We start from the raw sequence: 14,960 nt of genomic DNA, 5'->3' as shown, positions 1-14,960 counted from the left end.
GGAGCCTTTGCTTCTATTAGACAGGCACATTGTTGTGTTTGTTAGCGACTCAAAGCTACTGTAAACAAATTATACAAAAGGGGACAAGCCCTTCATGTGCTTTCTCACATTTAATGACTTTTTTGACATGACATACAGTATTTAATAAGACTGTTTAGCTGTAGCACACAAACTATTTGCTGCGGGGGGCATTTGCAAAGTGTGGAAAGTATGTACACTTAGTTGTTTGAATGTTTTATTGGATACAATAATGGATGCACACATATATGTACAGTATGTAGGTTACATCACAACCAAACCAATAAAATGATATGGTTCCAATTGGATGATGTTTGAAGTCAAGTCTTATAACGGATTTCTTCAGTTTTTTACACTGTGAACTTCCTCCTCAGCTTTGTCTAAATCTTCAGACACTGACTGTGCATCGTTCTGTTGAAAGAACAAGATTCATATTTATTTTACATGCACCTTCCGATTATTATATAGCAAAACAGCCGTCTACTGCATCAGTCACAATAATAAGCACACCTCATACCCATCTGGATGGATATCTCAAAATATTTGCATTTATAAATGAGAACCATCTAAAGTTTAACATGACTAAAGCAGTACAAAAAGAAGTTCCTCAAAAGTCAGATTAGGGCTCAGTGAGAATCTAGAAGATCAATCCCACAAACTCTTTCTTTGGCATGTTTCATGTCTTTTTGTGATGCCATCATAGACGAGTACCATTAAAGGCTTAGATGAAAAATGTAAAGATATCCATAGAACAGAAAACCTATAACCAATGACATAAAATATGCACTATAAGACGCTACAGTACACAATATCTTTATTTAAGCTATACCTACAAAACACAAGATGTCAGGATCACTCTGCAATCACCTTGTTTTCTTGTGTCTGTTCAGCATCTTATGGTAGGATGTGTAGCTGTTACTTATTATACAGTGGTTCCCTTATCTTTGGGAAAATATTTAATATTGCAATATGCCCTAAAATGCTCAATAACATATCCAAAAGACCCCTTACGTTTATCTCTACATTGTTAAGTTTGTGTAATATATAGACCCTTTCATGGCCTACGTCACGATGACGTCACGGTGTTTACTGGAGGCAAAAACAACCGCTGTAGTCAACGAAGTGCAGCTAGAAGTAACGCTGGTTGTCTGTAGAAAAAATCGTCTTGTTGTGGTTTTGGTTGCCAGAACCGTATAAGCACCAAAAAAAACTTGAAATTCTATCGCATCCTAGCCTCTGCCAGTCAAGTAATCGCAGACGGCTGTCGTTAAACGCGATTAGGCGAAAGGACTGGACTGAGGCTATCATCAACAATGCTCATGTTTGCAGCGCACACTTCATATCAGGTAAGAATTAACTATCAGATTCCGCCTGGACAATGATATGGGCTAGACTTAGTTGTGATTGAAATTACTTAAGTTAGTCATTATTTGAGGGATTATTTTTACATTCACGGATTTACAAAAAGTCCGTGTTTACATGCTACATGCTCAAATGCTAACCGCTAGCTAACCAAACGTTAGCTGTATGTTTCAGTTTTGTCGAGGCGAAAGCCCCCACAATGGTTCCGATAACTTCTTGTCAAATTTTGTAGGAGATCAGGTACATGCCTCGTATATCCTCGTCTTCTGTCCCTGTCGTTGACAGGGCAGCACTTGCGACCACACGACACAAAAGTCCTCGCTCAAGTTGTTATATTCTAAATTTTGAACATGTCCATTCAAGACGTAGTTGTAGACATGTAATGATTCATAGGCCTTCAGATTATCTTGAGTATAAACGCTCAGTTTTTCTATAAGGTAGATTTAAATGTCCGGCCATTGCACGGTGGGTAGTCCCGTTGAATCGTCTATCCAGTGCGTGAGTGCGTAGGGGTCAGTAAATATCGGCCCATCAGTCAGAGTTAACTCTTTAAAGTAACATTCACGGTTGTGGGGAGTCAGTTTACTCACATATTAACTCAAATGGCCTTTTTCTGTGTCCATTCCGACGTGAACTTTCTGTGAAAATATGCTGACCGGTGTTAGAACCACACGCCACTGAGGTGTTTTTGCCTCCAGCTAAGCCCCGCCCATTAAATTGAGTCACATTGTTTACAAACTTTGAAGGGGTCTTTGAAGGGGCAAGAAATGTGCATGAGTTGAGCATTCTTATGTGAATGTCACACAAGGCAGAAAACAAGAAAAACAAATACAATATCGTCACCACAGAACCATCTTGTTGCTTGTTGAATGAACACGTCAACCATTTTCTGTACTCCTCCCTAATCTAGAAAATACAAACGAAATTGAATCAGTCTTTTGTAATACTCCATATATTTTACAAACACTTTTATTTGGCAAGCATTTTTAAGACTTTGGTGCAGATAACATGGTAATATGGCCACATCACATTTCGTATTAGTAGCAATCAGTTGGTCTAACCTCTTTGTTGAGCATGCAGTGGACAATGTAGAGGAAAGTTCCCTGCTGAGAGTTGAGAAGTATGAAGAGGACATGGAAGAACAGGTTGTTCTGGTATAGACCAATAAACTATGTGCAGCCCAATATGACAAACTGGGTTACAATTTTAAAAACAATCAACCTGTAAAAAAGTATTTTAAAAAAGAAAAATATTGAATGACGACATTTTTATTGTGGGGAAATGGATGTATGTTATGATGTGTTGCAAACGGGAATCACTTTGCTTTTTTTATTAGTCTACCATGAGTAAATTTAGCTTTTTTTTCTTTTTTAACACAATTATACACCTACAGTAATCACCTTGTGTCTCTGGGTTGAGAGACATCACTTCTCATGTCGGCCAAGGTCGGCCTCAAACTCCATAAAGTAGCACAGAACAAGATGACGTTGAGCTGGTGGAAGAAGCAAGTCACAGCGAGTTTAGAATCCGACCAGTTAGATCTCATAGCAAAATATCTTGAGCAATAATGTTGTGATTGAGAGCCGACTTCATACTCACTGCAAGGACAGTAATGACAGGTGCTGAGAGAGCCCAGTTGAAGTTACGCTTTTGTGAAAGCCAGCAGCTGAAATTCACCCCAACATTAGTCTTCTCTCATGTATAAACGCACACACGTCTGTATTTTCTTTATCATGCAACTCACTCCTTTGAAGTTGTGGCTCCATATCCATTAGAGTACACCAGCGCAGAAACGCCCACAATCACAAACGGAACACCGCAGCCAATCAAGTAGAGGAGGAGCCTGGGAAGTCCATCGCTCTGGATCACCTGCACCCTGGAGATCTTTGGACCAGCAGATGAAGCTGGAAGGCCTCCAGCAGCATCCACACAAAGCTGGCAACTACTAAGAAGGAGTCCCGCTATGACGGTGCAGGCCAGCTGTGGAGACATCAGGAATGTTCATCAGGAGAGTATGCAACATTGTTGATAACACACCTTCTTTATGTCAACTGACTTTGGGCAAGAGACAGAGTACACCCTGGCCTGTACTGATCAATGGTATGTCCCAGGGCACAAAAAGATAAACACATTTTTAATCACTGGTCCACATGTGCCGACTAAAGTCCTATAGTGGATGATCTAAAAAGTATCCAAACCTCTGTTCTAGGAGTGTCAAAAATAGTGTGTTGATTTTGAATTCATTTAAAGTTCTTTTAACGCCACACATTTTCTCAAGGCACAATTAATGACCGCCGCTTACTTGGAAAGCCTGTACTGCGGGAATTCCAGTCGCAAAGCAGCAGACACGTCCACCTCAATAAATTAAGCAGTAATAAATTTAATAATAATGTATACATTTGTGGAGACTGCGGTCAAGTTATTTACAAGTTTAAAAATTTGCAGAAATTCACAAGTTACTTCATGGTAAAGATTAGATAGCTCTTAATATGAAAAGAAAAATGCACTTTGCTGTCACCGTCTTAAAAAATGCAATTATGCCATCTAGTGGCAGAAAATGACCTCAACACAAATCAATATGACAATCCTTTTTTTTACAGTAAGGTACATATTTTTTAATTTCAACTCAATGTTGTGATTCACGATGAAATTATTGTATCATTGACTAAAAGATGCAGCTATATTTCTATTTAATTTTTTTATACAGTTTTATGTTAACAATAGTATGAAAACCTATTATACATTTTATTGTACATTTAGAACAGATATAAAATTTGCAATTAATCGTGAGTTAGATATTGAAGTCATGCAATTAATTACAATTAATATTTTTAAGTCGTGGGAGCGTGGGAGTTCGCTCAACCAGTCCACATGTGTTTTGTGGATTTGGAGAAGGCGTTCGACCGGGTCCCTCGGGGAGTCCTGTGGGGGGTGCTTCGGGAGTACGGCGTACCGGGCCCCCTGATACAGGCTGTTCGGTCCCTGTACAACCGTTGCCAGAGTTTGGTCCGCATTGCCGGCATTAAGTCGGATTCGTTTCCAGTGAGGGTTGGACTCCGCCAAGGTTGCCCTTTGTCACAGATTCTGTTCATAACTTTCATGGACAGAATTTCTAGGCGCAGCCGAGGCGTTGAGGGGTTCCGGTTTGGTGGCCTCAGCATTGCATCTCTGCTTTTTGCAGATGATGTGGTGCTGTTGGCTTCATCAAGCCGGGATCTCCAACTCTCACTGGAGCGGTTCGCAGCCGAGTGTGAAGCGGCTGGGACGAGGATCAGCACCTCCAAATCCGAGACCATGGTCCTCAGTCGGAAAAGGGTGGAGTGTCGTCTTCAGGTCGGGGATGAGATCCTGCCCCAAGTGGAGGAGTTCAAGTATCTTGGGGTCTTGTTCACGAGTGAGGGTAGGATGGAGCGGGAGATCGACAGGCGGATCGGTGCAGCGTCTGCAGTGATGCGGACTCTGTATCGGTCCGTTGTGGTGAAGAAAGAGCTGAGCCAAAAGGTGAAGCTCTCGATTTACCGCTCGATCTACGTTCCGACCCTCACCTATGGTCACGAGCTGTGGGTCGTGACCGAAAGAACGAGATCCCGGATACAAGCGGCCGAAATGAGTTTCCTCCGCAGGGCGTCCGGGCTCTCCCTTAGAGATAGGGTGAGAAGCTCGGTCACCCGGGAGGGACTCAGAGTCGAGCCGCTGCTCCTCCGCGTTGAGAGGAGAAAGCTGAGGTGGCTCGGGCATCTGGTTCGGATGACTCCTGGACGCCTCCCTGGAGAGGTGTTCCGGGCATGTCCCACCGGCGGGAGGCCCCGGGGACGCTGGAGAGACTATGTCTCTCGGCTGGCCTGGGAACGCCTTGGCATCTCACCGGATGAACTGGTTGAAGTGGCTGGGGAGAGGGAAGTCTGGGTTTCCCTCCTAAAGCTCCTGCCCCCGCGACCCAACCTCGGATAAGCGGTAGAAGATGGATGGATGGATGGAATTTTAAATCGCCTGACACCCCTACCCTGTTCAAATGTCATTTTATTTATTTATTTATTTATTTATTTATTTATTTATTTATTTATTTATTTATTTATTTATTTATTCATTTAAACCTTTATTAAGCATTTCAAAACCACCATTGTGAACAATAACCTACACAACTCTTTTTATTTCTAAGAGGGATGTCAATTACAAAAATCTTCCAAACCAATATGGGAAATTGTGTTTATGTTGTTACGAAGATATTAAAATTTAATTTTTGTCCATAATTCTAAATAGCAGTCAGTGTCACAAAACCTGTTTTTTTTTGTTAGAAAGTAACAAAATATCAGAAAAAAACTTGCTAGAACAGCAGAACATTTGGGTGGGTGCAGGGACAGGTGCTGACTCTTACTTTAACATGACGGTCGGTTGACAGTATCCATCCATCCATTTTCTTGACCGCTTATTCCTCACAAGGGTCGCGGGGGCTGCTGGCGCCTATCTCAGCTGGCTCTGGGCAGTAGGCGGGGGACACCCCGGACTGGTTGCCAACCAATCGCAGGGCACACAGAGACGAACAACCATCCACACTCGCACGCACACCTAGGGACAATTCGGAGCGCCCAATTAACCTGCCATGCATGTCTTTGGAATGTGGGAGGAGACCGGAGTACCCGGAGAAGACCCACGCGGGCACGGGGAGAACATGCAAACTCCACCCAGGAAGGTCCGAGCCTGGACTCGAACCGGAGACCTCAGAACTGGGAAGCGGACGTGCTAACCACTCGACTACCGTGCCGCCCCGGTTGACAGTAGAGTAAATTTATTTTATTTAAAAAAATATATATAGATATATAGCTCTATCTTCTGATGGATTATTGTTTTGTTTTTGTTTTTTTCTTCAAACTCAATCACTGATCAGTGATTGCCCAGATCTTGAGGTGGACTAAGTGAATGTAAATACCTTTTTCTGCATATGGCCATGTCAACTGCAAGTACTAGACAGGACTGGCTTTCTGTGTACCTCATGTTCAATATAGCTGTCGTTCCACAACAGCAGGAGATGGGACAAGGACAAGTTGAGACACAGGTGAAGACGTGCCGTGTTGTTGATTTTGGGGTTCCAGCTACACAGCAGAAAGGTGAGGATGGCCAAAGCAAAGAAAAAGAGTCCGACGATGACACACATTCAGCCACTCTAAAAAAGAATCCTATGGAGTAGGCTGAGAGGAAGGACACTGTATCAGAACGAGCACAATTTGAGATTTGCTACTACTCTTTCGCAAATAGTAAATGAGAATACCTCGGCAATCTGTAGAATGAGGGCAAATGTTGAGAGATGAGAGCAGCTACACACTGTGAAGTTTTCGTTTGTGTATGCAACCCAGCATCCGTCTACTGACCACCTCATTGTCTCCGTTGCTTCCTCCCTTCCTATCACTTTTGTTTTGTCCTCCCAGTCAACACAAGTCACCAAACCAGATTCAGGTAATATCTAATTAAATGAGAATCACCATGCAGCGTACCAAACGTTTGCCAACATTGTATCATGTACAGCGTCATCTGAGAAGTGTTCTCAAATGAGATACAGAACCCTCTTGTGTTGAATGGTGAAGCTGACAGGCTCAGTGAGGTATGTGTCCTTCACTGAGGGTAAGACTGCTGTGATGACATCGGAGTACATCTCCGACCTGTTCTCCGTTTCAAAATAACGAGGACTGAGAAGACTGTCCAGACCACTCAGGGTCATAAAGACCACTGCAGCTGAACCTGGTGACGAACAGGTGAAACCAGTGAAGAAAAATAGATAATTTCCTTGGTGAAAAGCAAACATGTTGCAACATCAACAGCCATTTTCTGTCTCACCGTTGTTGTTTTTTGCCAGATTTCCGAGGTTAAGGTCCATCATGTTTCCATTTACTAAGAGATGACTTTCGTCACTGCCCCCAGGCCCAATCGTCTCAAGGGTTAACGCTAGCACACATAAGGTTAATAATATCTTAGTTCCAAAAAGTAACTACAGCATATGTGCAGTATATAAGAAAGAGAACATTTCCTGCCCACTGTTGAACTGTTCATGGTAGTCTTGGTTTCATTCTGGCCTGGCGAGACCATGGCGTTCACAAGGTGGTCTGAGATGGCGAGGATCTTACTTCCAATCTCTCCGTCGCCGTCACTGCCCACTTTGACTGTCTTGACCCGACACCTCCTTTAACACATTTAATGCAACAGACAGTTGTAAAGTGTAAAGTTTCAGCAAATGAATGAAACGTGCATGTTTAATAGTGGAATTTATACCATTGATGCTGAAAAGCTGTTTGCCACTGTCTGAGAAGAGAATAGCAAAAACCTAGAGGGGTCAAAAACACACCATCACAGTTCGTATTTCCATCCATCCATCCATTTTCTTGACCGCTTATTACTCACAAGGGTCGCGGGGGCTGCTGGCGCCTATCTCAGCTGGCTCTGGGTAGTAGGCGGGGGACACCCTGGACTGGTTGCCAACCAATCGCAGGGCCCACAGAGACGAACAACCATCCAGTTTGTATTTAAATCATATAAATAGTTCTAATTTAAAGTGAATGTTCAACTTAATTTTAGTTCAAATTTTAGGCTAAAAGAATTGAACACCCCAAATTTGTTAAAATCTTCTGATAAACAGTGCTTGTTTGATTTTTTAATCATTTTTAATCAGATTAATCACATCTTAGAATTTTGATTAATCACAATTAATCGCTTGATTAAAAATGCTCTTTTAGCAACATTTTTGCCCACCAAATTTGCAGAGCACCTGTTATGTGTTAATTCCTTCGACATTTAATGTTATGAGGACGTCTTCAACAATTTTTTGATCCACTGCACACTCTCATCCTCCTCTTTTTCTAATCAGGTAATTACTTGCATAATTTCAAATGACCCAAAAAAAAAATGACCCCAGTAGTTTGACATGAACAAATATTCTGAATGTCATACGCAAACACTGATTAACTGATTTACTTTAATGCATGTAGTTATGTTTATTGCTCAAACACAATCTGTGCTACCTTTACGTAGCCATCCGCTGGCAAGATAAAGGATAATCTGTGGTCAAAATTAATAGTATATAATAATAATTGACAGGACTAGTTTGATTACAAATAATACATCAATTTTAATGAAAATTTGGTATGCTGTCACCAAGTTTAATGCACCAAAGAAAGACATCATAGCATTTCCTATCAATACCAAAATAGAGATAACAATACAGCAAATTTACTGTATTTTAATGGCATAATAGAAAAAAAAAAAAAAAAGCATTTAGCTTCACTGACTGGCACTGGTAAAATGATGTTTGTGTTGTCTAGAAGTTGTTGGTCCATGTTGTCGAGAAACATTCTCTCTTTTGTCCGGCCCTGCAACAAATACAACCACGTTAACTGCCTCATAAATCACAGACTTTTACAGAATATACAACTTACTACGAATAGTTGCCATCTTACCACTGGAGCTGTTATCTCATTGAGAATGTCCTTTAGACCTGTGGAAGATTCACAGAAATCATCACCAATTTTTGAGGATAAAATAAAAATATGCATGTCGCATGATGACATTTTAGTGTAATTCTAAGCTTACTTTTACAAAAGGAGACCCCAGCAAACCATAAAATCCCAGTTGAAGGGTAAAAGCCATCTGGACATGAACAATAGAATGTCCCGGGTGTATTAGTACACAGTTTGATAACCACATAAATCAGGCACCTCTCTGCACTCATCTATATCTATACAAAGAGACATTAAAAAAACAAAAAACAAACACAAAAAAAACATGGTTAAGGAGCTTGACAAATGTCACTGTTTGACAAGTAGCACACACACCTGTGCAAGGGTTGGCATTACTGGCAATCATTTCCGGGTTGGTTTACCTGGTAAACCTGGTTATATATACAAGTGCACTTAGACATACGTGCATACATGAATTTCCTCGACATATACAATAATACATATCTAAATCATATATACATACACACATATACAATTTTCATACTCTGGTCTGACATAAGTAATTTTTTTTAACTTTACTTTTAAACATTTTTTTAAACTCCAGAAGTGAGTCACATTTTTTCCGATCAACACCCAAATTATACCACAAAATTACGCATTGGCTTTTACAGATACACACATTTGCTTAATGTTTGTTCTTGTTTTTTTTTCTTTTTTGTAGACACTTGTACCCCTTATATCATAAGGAGTGTGTCTAATTTCAAACAACTTCTCTCTGAGTACTGTGGCAGAGTAAATTATTATAAACTTTGTACATTATTTGTGCTATTTTAAACTCAACCAAGTCATAAAATTTCACTGTATTTAATTTAATAAATAGCGGATGTGTTGGTTCTGTATATTTTGATTGATTTATAATTCCTATAGCTCTCTTTTGCAATTTGAAAACAGAGTTGGTATTTGTTTTATATGCATTTCCCCAGATTTCCAGATTTCTGTGCTTGTGAGTGTGGATTGTTGCTTGTCTCTGTGTGCCCTGCGATTGGCTGGCAACCACTTCAGGGTGTACCCCGCCTACTGCCCAAAGCCAGCTGGGATAGGCTCCAGCACCCCCCGCGGCCCTTGTGAGGAATAAGCGGTCAAGAAAATGGATGGATGGATTCAGAAAATTTGTGAATGGGAAGATTTACTTAGATGCCCTGCGATTGGCTGGCAACCAGTCCAGGGTGTACCTCACCTACTGCCCAAAGCCAGTTGAGATAGGCTCCAGCACCCCCCATGACCCTTGTGAGGAATAAGATAAGCAGTCAAGAAAATGAATGGATGGATAATAATAATAATAATAATAATAATAATAATAATAATAATAATATACCTTGGCAAATAGGTGTGGTTTTCTTATGTTCTGGTAACCATCATCGCAATGACATTGATAAGTTCCTGCCTCATTCAAACATGTCCCCTCATCACCACACACGTCTTCAATACACTCGTCGATATCTTGAACAGGGGGGGGAAAGCAAGACTTGATCAGCTTGTATAGAATCGCGGCCTGGTACGTGCTTAAAGCACATATGCAAATCAGTACCTATGCATACATTGTCGCCTCCAGGCGGTTGTTTTGGATTTGTTGCAATGTATCCAAACAGACAGCTACAAGTGTACGCTCCAATTGTGTTATTGCAATCGGAATTACTTCCACAAATACCTGGACTTGTTGTGCACTCGTCTATATCTATTTAAAGACACATGGCATAGGAACGTCATTTGGGTGTGTCACTATTCACTGTCAAAAAAAGAAGAAGAAGAAGATAAAAGAACCAAAACAAGCATCCTGGGACGCATGTATTCACCAGTACAGCCATATGAATCTCTTGTGGGCAGATGACTTGGGAGTAATTCATACCCGGTCACACAAGTGCACCCTCCATCACTGTTACACTGAGAAAGTGGCCCGCCAGAATCATTTCTACAAACCGTATGGTCTAAAAATAAACACATGACAGGAATCAAACAAAGCGAATTAGGAAATGATGTGAATAATGCCAATGGTTTTGGCTAACTTACAGGTTATAAAGCCAGAACCGGACATTGGGTGATTGGCTGGTTTATATATGTAGAATTCTCCTGGACAGAGTACCACCTCCATTGTGAGGCTATGAGTATCACACACTCCAGCCTGAACATATGCAGGCCCTGATGATGCCGTTGGGGATTCCTTAGTTGGATATGTAAATGAAAAACGGATAGGATATTGGAAACCACCACGAGGCCCTAAGTTGCAGCTTTCCATGAGTCTGTCCCCACCAATCCCAGTGAAGCGTGACCACCCTTACGAAACGAAAATATATTGCAATATATAGCAAAATATCATGCAATACATTTAGCGATTTATTCCCATATATGACATTTAGTATTTATATTTCACTATATATTGCAATATATGCATAGACAATATATGTGTATATATTGATAAATATAAAAAATGTATTGCAGTCCAGACCAAAAGGAGCACTATATTTTTACGTGTAACAGATTGTTACAACAATATACTGTAATATATGTGTATGCGTGTGCGCTCACATATTCCCACTATAAACTGTACAACATTGAGAAAATACAATGAAGACAAAAAAATTGCATAATGAAATATTTATTTTTGGCCACCTTGAAATATACTTCCATTGTTTTCAACCCTCCACACTGGATCTTGGACGTATGCATGAATACAGACATGGATGTTGTGGCAGATCAATTAGCATACATTTTCTTAAAAAAAAAAAAATAAAAAATCAAATCAAAAATCTGTTTTCAACTATGAAATTCCCTTTCATACCAACTACATTTTCAACATTAAACATCTGGTTCTTCTTGGAATATCCGTTTGATCAGAATCCGGAAGGATATATTTTCTTTTCATTTTGGATCGGTCCATTTTGAATGTTTGTCATAGCCTAGCTGCTCTGTAGCTTTAGCTCGTTTGATAGGATGAGATATAAATAACTACATTTACCAGAGTGCTCAGCGCGAATGACAACCAATCATAGCGCACGCAATGTCTTTGGCGCATGCGCAATGTTAGGCGCGAAGAAACATTTGAACGCGAGACTAGAGTATGCCGAGTAGCTCGCTCCCGGCGACGGTAAAAGAATTGCCCGGAGCAGAAAATGTCAAAATATAGGTTCGGACTTCGCCCTCGTTATCAACTGGATAATTTATTTTGACCCAGTTGCCATTACAAACACGACGTATCATGTTCAATGTCGCACAACTAACAGCAAGAAGCCTGCTAATGGATGGCCCGTCGAAGATGCTGTTGTTCTTCAGTTAGCAGGTGAGTCGCTCTTCTCAAGCACAATTTATCACTTTTCTCCTTCAAGTTAGCGTTGCCTTATTTAAAAAAAAACAAAAAAAAAAACGCCAAAATGTTTGTTCTGTTTAGTTTAGCATACGTGTATCCTTGTTTGACTATTTTAATCATTTATTCTGTAATATTTTTTTCAATTACATTGGTGTTAACATTGACATTAAATTTGTATTTGTTAATATAGAAAAAGAGGCTACACTGAGAGCTGCTGTCTAGCCAGGAAAACGACGTCCTCATCAGTGATCTGCAGAGCCAGATCAAGGCTTTATGTAAAGAAAATTCAAAACTGTGAAGCATGGTAGTTAAAGGCGAGTATTGAGCATTATGTAATTCATTATTATTGTACATCATATGGTATTTAGACAACTATAGCCTAAGGCTGATTCTTAATGTGCTATCTACATCTAAAAAGCAGTCGCCCATTATTGGCATGTGTAGTCAGATAGGTAGGACCACTGTGGATAAAAGGATGAACGAGCATGATAAACTGTGCATGGAGTCGGTGTCTACTCTAAATTACTCCAGTTATAATTATTTGATATGTCAACTGATGTGTGGCTTCGTGGGCAAAGTTATTGACTGTCTGTATAATCTTGTACTTTAAAAAAAAAATAGAAATTCCTGCTCTGTTGGTGGAGGTGAAAAAGCTAGTTTCCCACAACACCGCGACCAACGAAAATGTTGACAACCGCCCCACCAAAGATGCTGTTGGACCAGATGCTGAGAGTGACTATCTCGGCGAAACATCACTTTGCATACTTCGCGGACCCACACAAGTAAGTACTGGTATTTGAATTTCTAACATTAGAACTTATAGCATTATTGCTTGTGGTGTTTTTCTCTTCTCTTCACATTCTAATTCAATTTAATTTTTATTTTACTTTTGTCTATGCCAGGTGAAAATTGGCAAAGATGATGTCACTATCTCAGCACATTATTGGGAGAGTGCAAGAGCTTGTACCACCCCCAATGGTATGGCGCGGGTGCTGCTGATGGGTCTCTTTGATGTAGAAGTCCTCCTCAAGTCGAACCTGAAAGGAGGGCGCAGCAAGTTGGATCCCAATTCAGAGCGTCGACAGGCTTTCGACCCAAGGAAGCTTCAAGCTTTGAAAGGTAAGAATTTGTCAGAGGTGGTTTTGAGGGCACCTCTGCGAGTGTGGACTTTTTTTCTTTTTTTTTACATTTACAGTGAACCAGAGCAGGACGTATGGGTCAAACTCTGTCTGCGAGGGCCAGAGTCCTGCAGGTTTTGGATGTTTCCCTTCTCTAACACAGATGGTATATGATTAGCTCATCAGCAAGCTCCTGTTGATTGGAATCAGTTTGTGTTGCAAGAGGGAAACCTCCAAAACCTGCAGGACACCGGCCCTCGAGGACCGAGTTTGCCCATCCATGTTGAAGTAGTGGGGGCAGAGCACTGATTTGTATATATGACTGGATAGCCGATAAGCCACGACTTTTGTAGCCACAAGGCTAACATATTGCTCCTCTCTAGGAATGTTTCTCAGCATATGATCCTATACATTTACAGAATCAAAATTGAAGAACTTTTGAGACCGTACTTGTAGGGGTGTTAACAAAAAAAATCGAATCGATTCAATAGGCAGCCGAATCGATTTTTTAACATCCATTTTTGATGGAAAAATATTCAACAAAACGTCTAACTTTCACACCTTTAGCATTGGAAGAATGTTATATTAATGGAACATTAAGCCTTAATATTTTATTTCAATGCTGTTCAATACAGTTGTCTGCTCACGAGATGGGAGGAGTAAGATGGCAGTCTTTGGCTTCAACTGCTTGCGCGGGCATGTATGGGCTATCAGCTATCCAGTAATATACACAGATAGTGGGGCAGACGGACAGAAAACAGAAGGACATGGGTGGGTAATCACAGTGTTGTTCTGTTTAACAGATGCTGTTGTCCAGCAGTTTCCCGGGGCCAAAGAAGCTGATGTGAGAAAGTCCATCAATAATCGAATCTGTGAGCTAAGACATCAGGTGAAGCGGAAATTGTAAGCTTTATAAGTATTTTCAACTTGTGTATTGCACTATTATAGGATAATAAATAATAATAATAAATAAATTTGTTTGTACTTATACAAGATTGCACTTTCAAGAATTTGCACTGTTTAATGCTGTTCCTGTGAACAAAGTACATGTCTGCCTCAAAATCCTGTAGTTTTTTTTGCTTTTCTTTTAAAAGGAAATAAAGGTGAATTTTGATAAATGCCGATTAGTCTGTGTTAATGATTTGCCCATATACTGTTTGTTACACATTTCTATATAATTACACACCTATTCTATAATGTAATAAATATATTAATGCACATATTTTTACATATTTATGGTACATTCTACCATATATTTTCTCATATATTTTTACATATATGTTCATATATTTCTCCATATATGTAAAATACATTGACACATACATTGAAAATATATGCAACACTATATCTTTACATATATTACCAATACATTTTCCTGTATAAATTACAAGGCATGACTGGGTATTTATGAATATATAATTAAATATATTTTGGAATATATAAACAAATATATTATATCTTGTACTCAATATATTGTGATATATGGAAAGCGGCAATTTTTTGGATATTTTGCAATATATTACAATATATTACATGAAGATATAATATCTTGTGTAATATATTATCACTAATATAAAATTCCATATATTTACAATATATAATATATTGTTGTATATACTGGGAAATAATATATTTGAATATGTTGCAATATATTTCAAA

The 14,960-nt window shown here is 39.8% G+C and overlaps 1 protein-coding gene and 1 pseudogene across 4 annotated transcripts; one reads left to right on the top strand and one right to left on the bottom strand.

Moving 5' to 3' along the window:
* Nucleotides 1-360: 360 nt before the first annotated feature.
* Nucleotides 361-11,254, bottom strand: LOC144002460 (adhesion G protein-coupled receptor E3-like; annotated as a pseudogene). Its single transcript, XR_013278794.1, has 19 exons — nucleotides 10,890-11,254; nucleotides 10,676-10,807; nucleotides 10,411-10,557; nucleotides 10,198-10,322; nucleotides 8,956-9,100; nucleotides 8,823-8,860; nucleotides 8,655-8,735; nucleotides 7,642-7,671; nucleotides 7,404-7,552; nucleotides 7,210-7,317; nucleotides 6,938-7,113; nucleotides 6,647-6,838; nucleotides 6,368-6,566; nucleotides 3,125-3,360; nucleotides 2,980-3,046; nucleotides 2,781-2,872; nucleotides 2,442-2,601; nucleotides 2,224-2,286; nucleotides 361-429 (listed from the first exon to the last, which is right to left on the bottom strand). The product of XR_013278794.1 is annotated as an adhesion G protein-coupled receptor E3-like (transcript).
* Nucleotides 11,255-11,789: 535 nt separating this feature from the next.
* On the top strand, nucleotides 11,790-14,425 carry LOC144033124 (uncharacterized). 3 transcript variants are annotated; one of them, XM_077541007.1, is made up of 6 exons: nucleotides 11,795-12,003; nucleotides 12,101-12,156; nucleotides 12,374-12,497; nucleotides 12,805-12,965; nucleotides 13,086-13,302; nucleotides 14,105-14,425. In XM_077541007.1, the coding sequence occupies exons 3-6, from the start codon at nucleotides 12,485-12,487 to the stop codon at nucleotides 14,206-14,208; spliced, it is 495 nt and encodes a 164-aa protein (XP_077397133.1). In that variant the 5' UTR covers nucleotides 11,795-12,003; nucleotides 12,101-12,156; nucleotides 12,374-12,484; the 3' UTR covers nucleotides 14,209-14,425. The 3 variants fall into 3 exon arrangements, with proteins under 3 accessions (XP_077397119.1, XP_077397133.1, XP_077397126.1); XM_077540993.1 differs by lacking the exon at nucleotides 12,374-12,497 and having other exon boundaries at nucleotides 11,790-12,003; XM_077541000.1 differs by having other exon boundaries at nucleotides 11,795-12,156.
* The last annotated feature ends 535 nt before the right edge of the window (nucleotides 14,426-14,960 follow it).

Source organism: Festucalex cinctus, chromosome 1 (assembly GCF_051991245.1).
Source record: "Festucalex cinctus isolate MCC-2025b chromosome 1, RoL_Fcin_1.0, whole genome shotgun sequence".
NCBI classification, from domain to species: domain Eukaryota; kingdom Metazoa; phylum Chordata; class Actinopteri; order Syngnathiformes; family Syngnathidae; genus Festucalex; species Festucalex cinctus.
Note: the sequence above shows the minus strand (reverse complement) of the source record. Positions and strands in the feature narration are given on the sequence as shown.

Bases quoted from the DNA above. Each gene is read 5' to 3' on its own strand.
- LOC144033124 (XM_077540993.1), top strand. The intron at 12,966-13,085 runs GTAAGTACTGGT...TGTCTATGCCAG, and splicing joins TACTTCGCGGACCCACACAA to GTGAAAATTGGCAAAGATGA. The intron at 13,303-14,104 runs GTAAGAATTTGT...TCTGTTTAACAG, and splicing joins GAAGCTTCAAGCTTTGAAAG to ATGCTGTTGTCCAGCAGTTT.